General features: G+C 45.9%; 1 protein-coding gene across 2 annotated transcripts in view; it reads left to right on the forward strand.

Moving 5' to 3' along the window:
- The first annotated feature begins 49 nt into the window (after nt 1–49).
- GNPAT (glyceronephosphate O-acyltransferase) overlaps nt 50–12313 on the forward strand; it is a 30999-nt gene continuing 18735 nt past the window's right edge. For both annotated transcript variants that reach the window (XR_014297932.1, XM_082674348.1), the window contains exons 1-2: nt 50–291; nt 7957–8139. Coding sequence is in view for 1 of the 2 variants with exons in the window: in XM_082674348.1 (XP_082530474.1) it covers nt 214–291; nt 7957–8139 (261 nt within the window). In the remaining variant the exon portion in view is untranslated. The remainder of the gene's footprint in view (nt 292–7956; nt 8140–12313) is intronic.

Genomic DNA, 12313 nt, shown 5'->3' on the forward strand with positions numbered 1-12313 from the left:
TTCCGATATGCTGCGCACGCGCGCGCTGCAGGTCCCCGCGCGGCTTCCGTCCTGGTTAAGATGGCGACGCCCGGGGTCCTGCGGAGGGGCCGCGGAGGGTGCTGCCGCCCTAGGCGAGGTCGGGCCGCCCCGCGCGGAAGAACCGCCCCCAGCAGCACCCCAACCACCGCTTAGCTAAGAATCCCAGGCCACGCCCGGGACAGCGGCCGCAGCATGGATTCTTCCAGTTCGTCTAGCTCTTGCTTCTCCGTCGGCTCCACCAGTCCCGGCGCTGTCGTGCTCCTCTACTCGGTATGCGCCCGGGGGAGCGAGGCCGGGGCGGGGCCGCGGGAGAGGACCCCCTTCTCCTGGTCCCGGGTTCCTCCGGGCCGCGACCCAGGGCCCGGAAGAGTGGGTCCGAGCCTCCTCCCCACCCCCGCAGGAGGGATTAGGTGCTTGATTTGGTTTCTAGGGCAACGGTGTAGCGCTGCGTGTGGGAATGTCCGTGTGCTTTTAGAAGTTTCTCCTGGTGATGGTTCCGCTGGTTCCCTCCCGCTCGTTCCTTCCCTTGCCTTCCACCAGGCGTTGGGCCTTCAGAACGCCCCTGACACGGGAACGAGGCGGGGATAATTGGAGTCTCTCCATCTTTTGCGAGGCGTGTCGGGCTACCTTTCGGTCGAACCCGAGGAACCTGCGGGTCTGACTCAGCTTGAGGTAGCCCGTGGCTCCCCACCCCGCTCTTTTGCAGCTGTGATATTCCCGGGAAAAAAAGTATTTGGCTTGTCTGTGGGCATTGAGTTTCTAAGACTTTACGTTTATCATCTAAGAAGATTTGGAGTTCTGGAAATTTGTATTGTGTTTCTGTCCTCTGCCCATCACTGTACTTTTTCCACAAGTCATTTTGGAAGAGAGCTAATGCCCCCCGGCCTCTCTCCAGTTCACCCCCCAACCGCCTCTTCTGATTTTAACCGGTCTTTTTTGCCGACGGAATGTTGGTCACTCAGAATTGTCATGAAGAAATTACGAGGTGGAAGCTTTGTAGCCCTCAGTATTTCACAACCCTGGGGCAATTGACTTTTTTTTTTTAAACCAAATTAAGTTTTATCTACCTTAGGAGGAAATAAAAGAATGCATTTTAAAGTCATGTTACCAGTGTTCTGGCTTAAATATAATGTTAATTTATGTAGGAGGGTCATAACAGGGAAAACACAAGAGCAAGATAAACAAAAAACTCAGTTTCAGAAAAGAATGTATATACCTATGGCTACCTTCAAATTGGGAGACCAGTGGAGCATGGGGAAACTTCTGTTCCCTTGCTGTCAAGAGCTCTGGGCTTATGATGGCTGCTAATTGTCCACTTTCCCAAGGTTTATCACTTGGACCTCTCTCTTCATTGACCTCACCGCACAGTGCAGTGGTGAAATAGTTCAACCTCAAAACGTAGGGAAAGAGGGTTGCTGTGTAGCTCTGACTTCCCATGGGTAGTTTTTTCCAGCCCTCAACTGGTTTGTGAATTACAGCAATTTTCCACGTGTGTATTAAAGGAAAGAGTTGGTTTTTTATTGCCCCATTCACCAATGATAAGACTTTGGTCACCTTTTTCACGTGAAAAACTAAAGCAGTTAATTGCATGTAAGCCGTTACTGCTTCTGAAGCTGGACAGCCACCCTCACTCCTCTTATGACAGCAGTCTTTTAACTTTCATGTTAACCTGAACTTTTTCTTACTGTTTCAGACTGTCCTTATTTCATTCCTCGGCCACACTCTTATTGTGCAATACTCTAATCTAGTCTTGGAGACATTTAAGATACTGCTGCTTGCAGCAGACGTTGCAGCTGTAGGTACTTACAGTGTCCTAGTCAGTATTCTCAGTGTGCAAGATATGGAGGTTAAAGATCCAGCCCTTGCCTTTAAGGACCTCAAAGGATGTCATGAGAATAAAGGAGTAATCGCAGCTAAGTGAGATAAGCCCAGTGATTGAAGCATGCACAGTATATTGTGGGAGGGCTGGGAAGGAGGGCCTGAGCTGTCTGGGGACTTGGAGAAGGGTTCTCAGAGAATGTGACACCTGAGTTGAGATTTTGAGGTATGAGTGGGAGGTGAGGGAGAGGAAGACTGTCGTAGGCATCAGTGTAAGAATACCACTCCTTGGCATGTGTGGGGGATCCAAGATAGGTAAGGGTAGAATAAAGGGGACGTGAGAAACGAAACTAAGGAAGTAGGCAGAGGATATTTCCTAAAGGAATTTTATATGTTTAAACGCCTTTCAGGATAAAATTTTCATTCTATGGGACACCATTTAAGGATGATTGGATTTGTATTTTTGAAAGTCTAAGAAGACTACTAGGTTTCTGGCATGATTATGTGGGTAACCTCTATTATTGATACTTAAGCAGAGGCTGTAGAAAGGGAATTCGTTGGAGAAAGGAATCTGATACCGGAGGAATCTGAAGCGTGGAGGTCAGTTAGGACGCTGTTGCAGTAATCCAGGGAGGTGACGAAAGCCTGCAGTGAGGCAGTGGCCGTGAGTCTGGGGAGGAGGGAGACGGGTGAGTTAGTGTGTTATTCAGGACAGTTGAATGTGGTAGCTAAGGAAGAGGCCACAGTCTGAACTTGACTCCCGTCTCTGCGATCTGGCAACTGGGCGGATGCCTTTCACTGATAAAGAGGAAGAGGATGGGCTTCCTTGGTGGCGCAGTGGTTGAGAGTCCGCTTGCCAATGCAGGGGACACGGGTTCGTGCCCCGGTCTGGGAAGATCCCACGTGCCGCAGAGCGGCTGGGCCCGTGAGCCATGGCCACTGAGCCTGCAGATCCAGAGCCTGTGCTCCGCAACGGGAGAGGCTACAACAGTGAGAGGCCTGCGTACCGCAAAAAAAAAAAAAAAAAAAAAAGAATACTCAGAACTCAGCACTTCCTAATTATTTTACTAAATTTTCCTGTTATCCATGCTCTTGAAGTTATTTCCATCTGTCACGCTGTAAGGTGGAAATCCTAGAGAACGGTGGCTCCTTGCATCTCCTCCCAGCTCCACATTCAGTGAGGTCATATTGGTAGCTTGAAATCTGCCACGGTGGGAGCGTGTATATCCCAGAAACTGGCAGATGCTATAAATCAGGGCTCTCCCATAGTTGCACGTTACCAGCATGCTACTGGTGGTGTCCCTAAGTGAACTTACCTTGTGTATTTGTTGTCCATCTTTCCTTCAGCTCCCTCAGGGTTCCTTGTCCACCTTGTTCATGCCGTGTTCTTAGCCTGTAGAACAGTGCCCTGTATGTTTGGGGCTGTCAGTAACTGTTGAATGAATGGATCCACCAGAGCAGTTGAAAGGGAGGTACAAGGAGAGGCCTGTTTAACTAGCAATAAGGAGAGGCCCACTCTGCAAAGTAAGATAGGGGGACAATCGTTCACGTCATTCTTCTCATTTGGCCTCCTCATTGTATCGTGCTCCTGGGTGAGTATTTATTTTATGATGGTAAATACTTCTCCAGCACGGCGTAGGGAATGCCAGTTAATGAGCAGTAACGCTCAACCCTGGCTGCATGTAGGAATCGCTTAGAGTACTTTCAAAAATACTTTTGATAACCCAGGTACCACTCCCAGACCAAATTAATCAAGAATCTTTAGGGGGGCCTGGGCATCAATATTTTAAGTTCCCCGAGTTATTTTAATGTGAAGCCTGGGTTAAAAACCACTGGATTAGACATTGAGTTAGACCAGATTGGGAGAAGTTGGAGCTTTAGACTGTGAATATTGGAGAGCTGTCATCAACAGGGCTCAAGAAGTGGCTTCATTTAGTAAGTTATTTTTTCACTCCACAAACAATGATTGAAGGACTGGGAATACGAAAATGTGTAAGACACATGACAGGGAGCTCACAATCTTGTAGGGGAGACACCAAAGACAAGTTTATTGACGTATTCTAGATGAAAATGTGATGAGGATTCCCTAAAGGCTTAGCGGAGAAGGTGACCGTTTTGGTCCTGCGTTAAAGGGAGAATCTGGACATGGTACACAGAGGAGGTGTACAGAAGCTGTGGTTGATGGCCGAGGGTTTTCCAGGTGAACGGTGGCGAACGGCCATTTGTAAGTGCCCCGTCTCAACAACTGGTACCACCATGCACAGGGTTACGGACAAAAGAGGCTGTGTCTGTCTTGGTTAGACAAGGCATATCCCCAACACATACCACAATAGCACGCATATAACAGATGCTCCGGTGTTTGATAGGAATGCCATTCTTAGAGGTGACTTGAACAAAGCTGTGGGAGCCATGAGATGTCATAGCTTGTTGAGGCAACTAGGTCTTTGTATGGCTGGCTCGTGTGTTAAGAAGTGTGAGCTTGATCCTGCAGTTACAGAACCGTGGAAGGATTGCAGATGATCGCAGCTGGCAAGGTTTTCAAAGGATACATACGTGCTGCTCTGCCTTGCAGGTTCTTGTTCTGAGGACGCCCTCCCTCCCCTCTCCCCCTTTCCTCTCTCCTCCCCTTCCGTACTCCCCCCCCCCCCCCCCCCCCGGCCTCCACACCACAGACACCTCCCCAGCTGATTCTGATCCTTTTCTGTTCCCACACCCAGGACGGCTAAATGGGAAGTCTCTGAGATCTTTCTTGTCCCTAAAATTATATCATTTATAATGGTAATTTGTGGCATTCTACCAAGTCTGAGCCTGTGTAACTTATGCTATTACTTCATTAATGAGAACTGTGAAATTTGAGGTTCTTCAGCCTTAGAAGCAGGAGTATGCAATATGTTACAGCGACTGCAGTTTTACACCAGAATTCCAAGCTCGAATATTTTCCCCTCATATATTCTCTATACTTATATACGTGGGCATAAAAATGTTCACATTTGCGTATTTTACATGTTTTACATGCTACCCTTTTATACTTAAGCTCCTTATAAATGCTCTTTGCTTCTGTCTGTATTCTCGTTGTGCCCTAACGGTGGTCTCAGTTTTTCTGGGTTTTTTTATTACCTTAACATTTAGTCGGTCAGTTATTGATCAATTGTGCTATATTCCAAACACAGCTAGATGATGGAAATGCAAAGAGGACACAAACCGTCCTGCCCTCAAGGTAATTGCATTTTAGTAGGGAGACAGACATGCAAACGATTACATGTTATGGGACACATACCACAATAGACGTATGTAGAAGGTAACGAAGTCCTGATGAGGAAGGGAGAGTAATTCCATCAGGGGAACTCAAGGAGAGCTGTCACAGCAGAGTGATGCCAAGGCAAGGGTGACAGGAACAGAAGGGCGTTCCAGGCAGAGATGGACACGTGCAAAGGCCCAAAGGCATATCAACGAGGGACTGTGTTAGGGAAATCAAATCACTCACTGTTGAGTGGACCATGAGTGTGGTGGGAAGGAAAAGCCAGGTCATAGAGGTTCTCATATGACGCCAGAAGTGGCTTAGGTCTTGTTCTGAAGGAGGTGAGGGGTGTCATGTAAATATTTTAAGCCAGAATTGTGTTTTAAAAAGGGCACATGGTGGCATGGAAGACTGATTCAAAGGGACAAAACGTAGGCAAGGAGACCAGTGAGGAGGCTGTCGTGATAAAGAGCACAGGCTGGACATGTGAACGAGGAGTAGACATGATGGATACTTAAAGGCCGTGTTAGCAGGATGGAACGGATTGCATGTAAGGGGTGAGGGAGGAAAGGTCTAGAATGATGTAAACACAGGGATGTAGATGGTGTGGGGTTATCGATTGAGATTTCAGGAAAGTAATCAGCTTGTAGGACTGTGCAGAGGAGAGATGAGTTCAGTTTTGGAAAAGCTGGATGCGAGAGGAGGACAGGGCAAGGGATTCAGAAGCATAAATATTTGAAACCAGTTGAGTAGGTGAGAGTACTCAGCACTGTGTGGAGTGAAGAAAGGAGGGATGGAGATGTTAACATATACTAAAGGAAGTGGGAGGAAAGAAGACATATTTGTAATTGGGGGAGGAAAATTTCCCCCAGGTTGAGAATCTCTGGATTAGAGAAATGAGGTGGGGTTTTTGCTGTGACAGAGTCATGAATTAAAAACCACAGTAGGAACATTTCAGAATAGCTGTAGGTAATGAAAGGAGGGAGTGCTTGAGAACGGTGTCCCACGGTGCGGAGGTCTAGGAGGAACGAAGACTTGAAAGAGGCCAGGGTCTAACGATTAGATTTGAAAGAAATATTAATGTCTGTTACGCTTTTTATAGTAGCAATGAATGAAAAAAAGAGTCCAAACATCCAACATTAAAAGTAATATCGTGCGAGAAACTTAAATGACATGGAGGAGTGTTTATAACATTAAGTAAAAAGAAAATCAGGAGACAAATCAAAATGTACGTGTGGTGAGGGAGGGACTCTTCACAGGCACAGAAAAAAGCATTCACTGAAATGGTCTCTGGCTCATTGGGAGACAGTTGATTTTAATTTTCTTCTTTGTGCTTTTCTGTATCGCCTCAATTTTTATAATGAACATGTATCACTTTGGTAATTGAAACATTACATTAAGAAATTAGGGAATACAAAGGTGACGGTGCAGCCACTAAAATATTTTAAAACAATATTTAATATAGGGAAGTATTCAGAATACAGTTGATAAGGCAAGATAAACTATATTTGGTAGGGTCCATGTTTTAAATTTAAAAATATGTATTTTTATATCTATGAATGGAAAAAATAAGGGAACTAGTAAGTGTTACGAGTAGTTATTCCCAGGGTGTAACACTATGGGCAGTTTATCTTTGCTTGTATGTTTCCACGTTTCCAAATCTTCCATAATTAGCATGCTGAGTAGTATAGGGTAGTGGTTAGGAACAGGGTCTGTGAAGCGATAAGGCTTCAGCTTGAATCCTGTCTCTGTCCTCTGAGAGCTGTGGGACCTTGGCTGAGTTATTTCACTTCTCTGTGCCCTGGTCTCCCCACTGTGAAACGTGGTAGTGATGATAACTCCCTCACAGGTTTGTTGTGAGGATTGACCCTTCGTATAGGTAAAGTTCTTAGGACAGTGCCTGACGCTTAGGAAGCAACGACGCATGTTAGCTGTACTTATTATTACTACTATTACTTTTATCATCAGAAAAACAAACTTTTAAGAATTAAGAATTCAGAAGTCGTTGGTAGCCTAATAACGAGCAGTTTCAGGGGCTGGTTGGATAGAAGCTGAATTTCAGTCGGTTGAAAGGAGAAAAGAAAGTAACACAGCAAAATACAGACTGCACCATAGTAGCTTATATGGGAGCACTTTGGTCTTGAGTTTGCACCCATGTAGTTTTATTTGATTTGACATAATCTTGACTCTGATGTACGCTTTAATTTTTAAAACTAAGAGAGGCAGACAGAACAAGTTTATTGGTGTGATTGACAAAATCTGTAAAGTTGATCAGATTCTCTAGAGCCTAACGTCCCACCTTTGCTATGTTTGTTAACTTTCATAAAGGGGCACTGGCTTTATAAAGGTAGCAATCAGAAATATGATAATAAAATATTATAATTCAACATCAATTCATTGATCCTAATAATAGCTACATTTCTTTTTCTTTCTGATAATTTTATTCTTTTTTTTTAATTTTTATTTTTGGCTGTGTTGGGTCTTCGTTGCTGCGCACGGGCTTTCTCTAGTTGTGGCGAGTGGCAGGCTCCTCTTCGTTGCGGTGCGCGGGCTTCTCATTGCGGTGGCTTCTCTTGTTGCGGAGCATGGGCTCTAGAGCGCAGCCTCAGTAGTTGTGGCGCGCGGGCTTAGTTGCTCCGCAGCATGTGGGATCTTCCCGGACCAGGGATCGAACCCGTGTCCCCTGCATTGGCAGGCAGATTCTCAACCACCGGGGAAATCCAATAGCTACATTTCTTTTTCTTACTATGTGAAAACCTAACATCGGAACACTCTGCTCTTGTTCTATGTCACAGAATAAAAATTTTGGCTAAGATGAAACCTTACCAATGTAGTTTTACAGCGTGTGCATTACTTTCTTTCATTTGCCTCATCCACAGAAGGAACTCAAAAAGTGGGATCAGTTTGAAGATGCTTTGGAGGAGAGGAGGCATGTCAGTGACCTGAAATTTGCCATGAAATGCTACACACCTCTTGTCTACAAGGGAATTACTCCTTGCAAGCCAAGTGACATTAAATATAGTGTTCTCAATTCTGAAGAGATTCATTATGTCATTAAACAGGTAAGTGATTTCCTCTTCAGCCATAGCCAGATTTGTTCATTGTCAGCAAGTTCTCTTCTTGATTCTATGAATTTATTTTGCTATTTTTAATGTATCTTTTTAGATTTTGCTATATTCAGCACATTCATCAAATGTTTATTGTACCCATAATGCATCTTAGCCCCTTTGCTAGATATTCTGCCTAATAGCTAGTTGAGCAGCGTTCTTGACCTCATAAGTGTATAGTCTAATAGGGAATGATGACAGTTGTGCAGGCAATTACAGTGAAATATGATACAAGACATGCTAATGGGAGGCCAGTGTACAGGGGCATTAATTAGTTATAAGAGCAACTAATTTTGTGTAGGGAGTTAGAGAAGTGATTTTATAAATGAGGCCTGAAAGATGTTTGGGGGTTTTCCAAGTGAAGTGGGTGAAGAAGAGTGTTCCTAGCAGGGCAAATAACTTTTTCCCTGTGGTTTTGAAACCTCGTGGCACATTAAAATTATTCGGGGAGGGGCTTCCCTGGTGGCACAGTGGTTAAGAATCCGCCTGCCAATGCAGGGGACACGGGTTTGAGCCCTGGTCTGGGAAGATCCCACATGCCGCAGAACAGCTGGGCCCGTGCACTACAGCTAGTGAGCCTGCGAGCCACAACTACTGAAGCCCGCGCACCTAGAGCCCGTGCTCCACAACAAGAGAAGCCACCGCGATGAGACGCCCGTGCACCGCAGCAAAGAGTAGCCCCCACTCGCCACAACTAGAGAAAGCCCACACACAGCAATGAAGACCCAACAAAGCCAAAAATAAAAAAATAAATAAATTTTTTAAAAAATAGAACGTTTAAAAAAAAAATTATTCTGGGAGCTTTTAAAAATCCCTGTGCCTACGTCTCACCCTCATACCAATTAAATCATAATGTCAGGAGTGAGAAACCAGGCATCCGAAGTTTTTTAAAAGCCCAGTCAATTCCAAAGTGTGGTGAGGTATGGGAACCACCAGCTTATTTTAAGGCAAAGAGCACATGTGTGTTCGTGGTATTGAGAGGTGTTCAGTGGAACCAAGACTGAAGAGAGCAGAGGAGGGTGATGACAGGAACTGGGCTGGAGAGGAGAGCAGGCCACGTCGCGAAGGGCTTTGTGAACCGTCTGAAGGAATTGGATTTATCCTACACACAGTGCAAAGCCATGGAAGGGGTTCAGGTTGCAGTGTGGCGTGATCAGTTTATGTTTTAGAAACACCGTTGTGCTGAAGGAGACGGGAAGGCTGTGTGTGGTGCTCCTGCAGCAGTCCCTTTGTAGGATCGTAGCTGCCTGGACTGGTAAGTGGTTATAGAAACAGAGAAATGGTCAAGTTTAAGAAATGACCAGTTGGGTGAATGAAGTGAAGGAAAGGAAGAATCAAGGCTGATAGAGCCATTCACTGAGATAGGGACTTAGAAGAGGGCTTAGGAGAGAAGCTGTGCTCTATTTTGCACACGTCATTTGAGGACATCCAGATAGAGGTCCTTGGCAGGCATGATCGGAGCTCCCCGACGGCGGGCTCTTCTATCATATCGTGCTCCTGTGCCTTGAGGTTCACAGAGAGATCCTGCTTCTTTGACTTTTCACTGGAGGTTAGTCCGGTTTGTGGCCTTGGGAAGATTCTTCATTTTGCAGCGGCACTGGGGTTGGGGGCTGCGTCACACGGCTTGCGGGATATTAGTTCCCTGACCAGGGATGGCACCCAGGCCCAGACATGACAGCGTGGTGTCCTAGCCCCTGGACAGGGATGAAACCCGGGCCCAGACACTAACAGCGCGGTGTCCTAGCCACTGGACCAGGGATGGAACCCGGGCCCAGACACTGACAGCACGGTGTCCTAGCCACTGGACAGGGATGGAACCCGGACCCAGACATTGACAGCACGGAGGGAGCCCTAGCCACTGGACCAGGGATGGAACCCGGGCCCAGACACTGACAGCGCAGTGTCCTAGCCACTGGACAGGGATGGAACCCGGGCCCAGACACTGACAGCGCAGTGTCCTAGCCACTGAACCAGGGATGGAACCCGGGCCCAGACACTGACAGTGCAGTGTCCTAGCCACTGGACAGGGATGGAACCCGGGCCCAGACACTGACAGCGCAGTGTCCTAGCCGCTGGACAGGGATGGAACCCGGGCCCAGACACTGACAGCGCGGTGTCCTAGCCACTGGACCAGGGACGGAACCTGGGCCCAGACACTGACAGTGCGGAGCCCTAGCCACTGGACCGCCGGGGAGCTCCCAGGAAAATTATTTGTTATCTTTATTATTTGCTGTCTCTTTTATTCTGATTCGGACATATGACCTATGCTCTTAATCGTATTGTTGTGATCTGTCTATTAATCTTGTCTGACTGAACTTATTTCATAAGTGAAGTCAAATTCTCTCTCTCTCTTTTTTAAATTGCTGTATTTCTGGTGCCTAGCACATAGTACACATTCAATAAATATTTCTTGAATTAATGAATGGAAAAAAATACTTTGGTCCTATCCCCAGAGATTCTGGTGTAATTGGTCTAGGTTAGGACCCAGGCATTTCTCTTTTCTTCTTCTTCTTCTTTTTTTTTAAGTTTCCCCATGTAATTCTAATGCACAGCCAGGTTAAGTGCGACTGATTTAAGCCTGTGTTTTTCAGACTTGAACGTACTGCTGAGAAAAATCATATAATTGAGGTAGATTGGAATTATTATAAATTCTTGATTACGCAGCACACTTGGGCCCTCTTTGTTACCCAGTCATTGATTGTTTCCCTAGGAAACTCTCTCCATTTCTCCAAAGTGGCAGTTTCAGTTGCCCCATTCTCCTTGAACCTCCAACCCTACCTTCTCCACTTACTCTGGACAGATGACTTTTCTTCCTACTTCACAAAGAAAATTTAAGCCATTATATAAGTGAGAGCTGTTTCAGCTCTCTGAGATCAGGCCCCTAATTTACCTGCATCTAACACCCGTGATTTTCTTCTTCCCTCCTACTAGAATGGAACAGGGATCCCTTCTGTTCGAGTTTAATCCCTACCCTACTCCTTTGCTCCGAATTCCACCTCCCCCCTCCTCCTCGGGAACTTTGCTTGTCGTCTGTCCCCTCAGTTGTCTCAACTTCTTCCTGTTATCAGCTCTTTACCCTCAGCATTTAACATGCTCACTTCTCTTCCAACTTAATTAGACTTCCTTTGACCACATTCCTTCTCTACTTACTACGCATCTCTTCCTTTCCCACTTCTGCTCTGCTCTTTGAAGAAGTTGGCTGTGTTTTCTATGCTTGTTGCCCTACTTTCTCACCCTTCATGTACCGCTCAGCTCACTGGAATCTGATTTCCAACCCTCTGTAGGAGCTCTTCGCAAGATGGTGAATGACCTCCTTCTTCCTCGTGGCAAAAATCAACCTCATTCAAATCCTGGATAGCTTTTGGTACACGCGCTCTCCTTTCCAGGACACCACACTCTCCCACTTACCCACCACATCTTTTTGATTATTTCCCAGTTGTCTTTATGGGCTTCTCTTCCTTTGCCTGTCTCTTTAAATGCTGCAGTTCCTCAAGATTTTGTTCTAGCCCCTTCTTATCTACCCACTCACTGGGAGTTTTATTTATTGCCAGAATTTTAAGTACCCTCCTTATGCTAATATCTCCGTATTATAATATTACTATATAAAAATAATATATTATCATAAGTAATATAGATAATTAGTATCTATTGCTTCAGCCCAGATCTCTTTTGAGTTTCACACATATATTTTTACAGTTTATTGGGTATCCACTTGGAAATTCCAGAAGCACTCCGAAAGCATTCAAGATGTCTACCTCAAAGTCTTGGATCCACCGCACCCCTGTACTGTGTGTATTCCCCCCTCCCACCCAGATTGTCCTGTCTCTAAGAATGCCCCCCCCACATATGCTAGTTGCTCAAACCAAAAATCTGGATGCCGTCTTCAGCTTCTTACTTTCCTCTCACACGCTCCCAGGCACTAAGAGCTGCTGATGTGCTCTGCTGAAAATGATGTACCCTCCTAAAAATAGCGCTGGCCTACCTCCGTCCATCCCTGCTGCCACTTCTCCAGCTGAGGCTGCCTTTATCTTGCAGAGTGCAGTAGCAGCCATTGAAGGGGCTTTAGCCAAGGAAGGATGTGATGACTTCTGCGTTTAAGAGACTGCTCAGGCTTGTGACATGGACGAGA

This window comes from Grampus griseus (genome assembly GCF_964374135.1).
Source record: "Grampus griseus genome assembly, chromosome: 16".
Taxonomy (NCBI): Eukaryota; Metazoa; Chordata; class Mammalia; order Artiodactyla; family Delphinidae; genus Grampus; species Grampus griseus.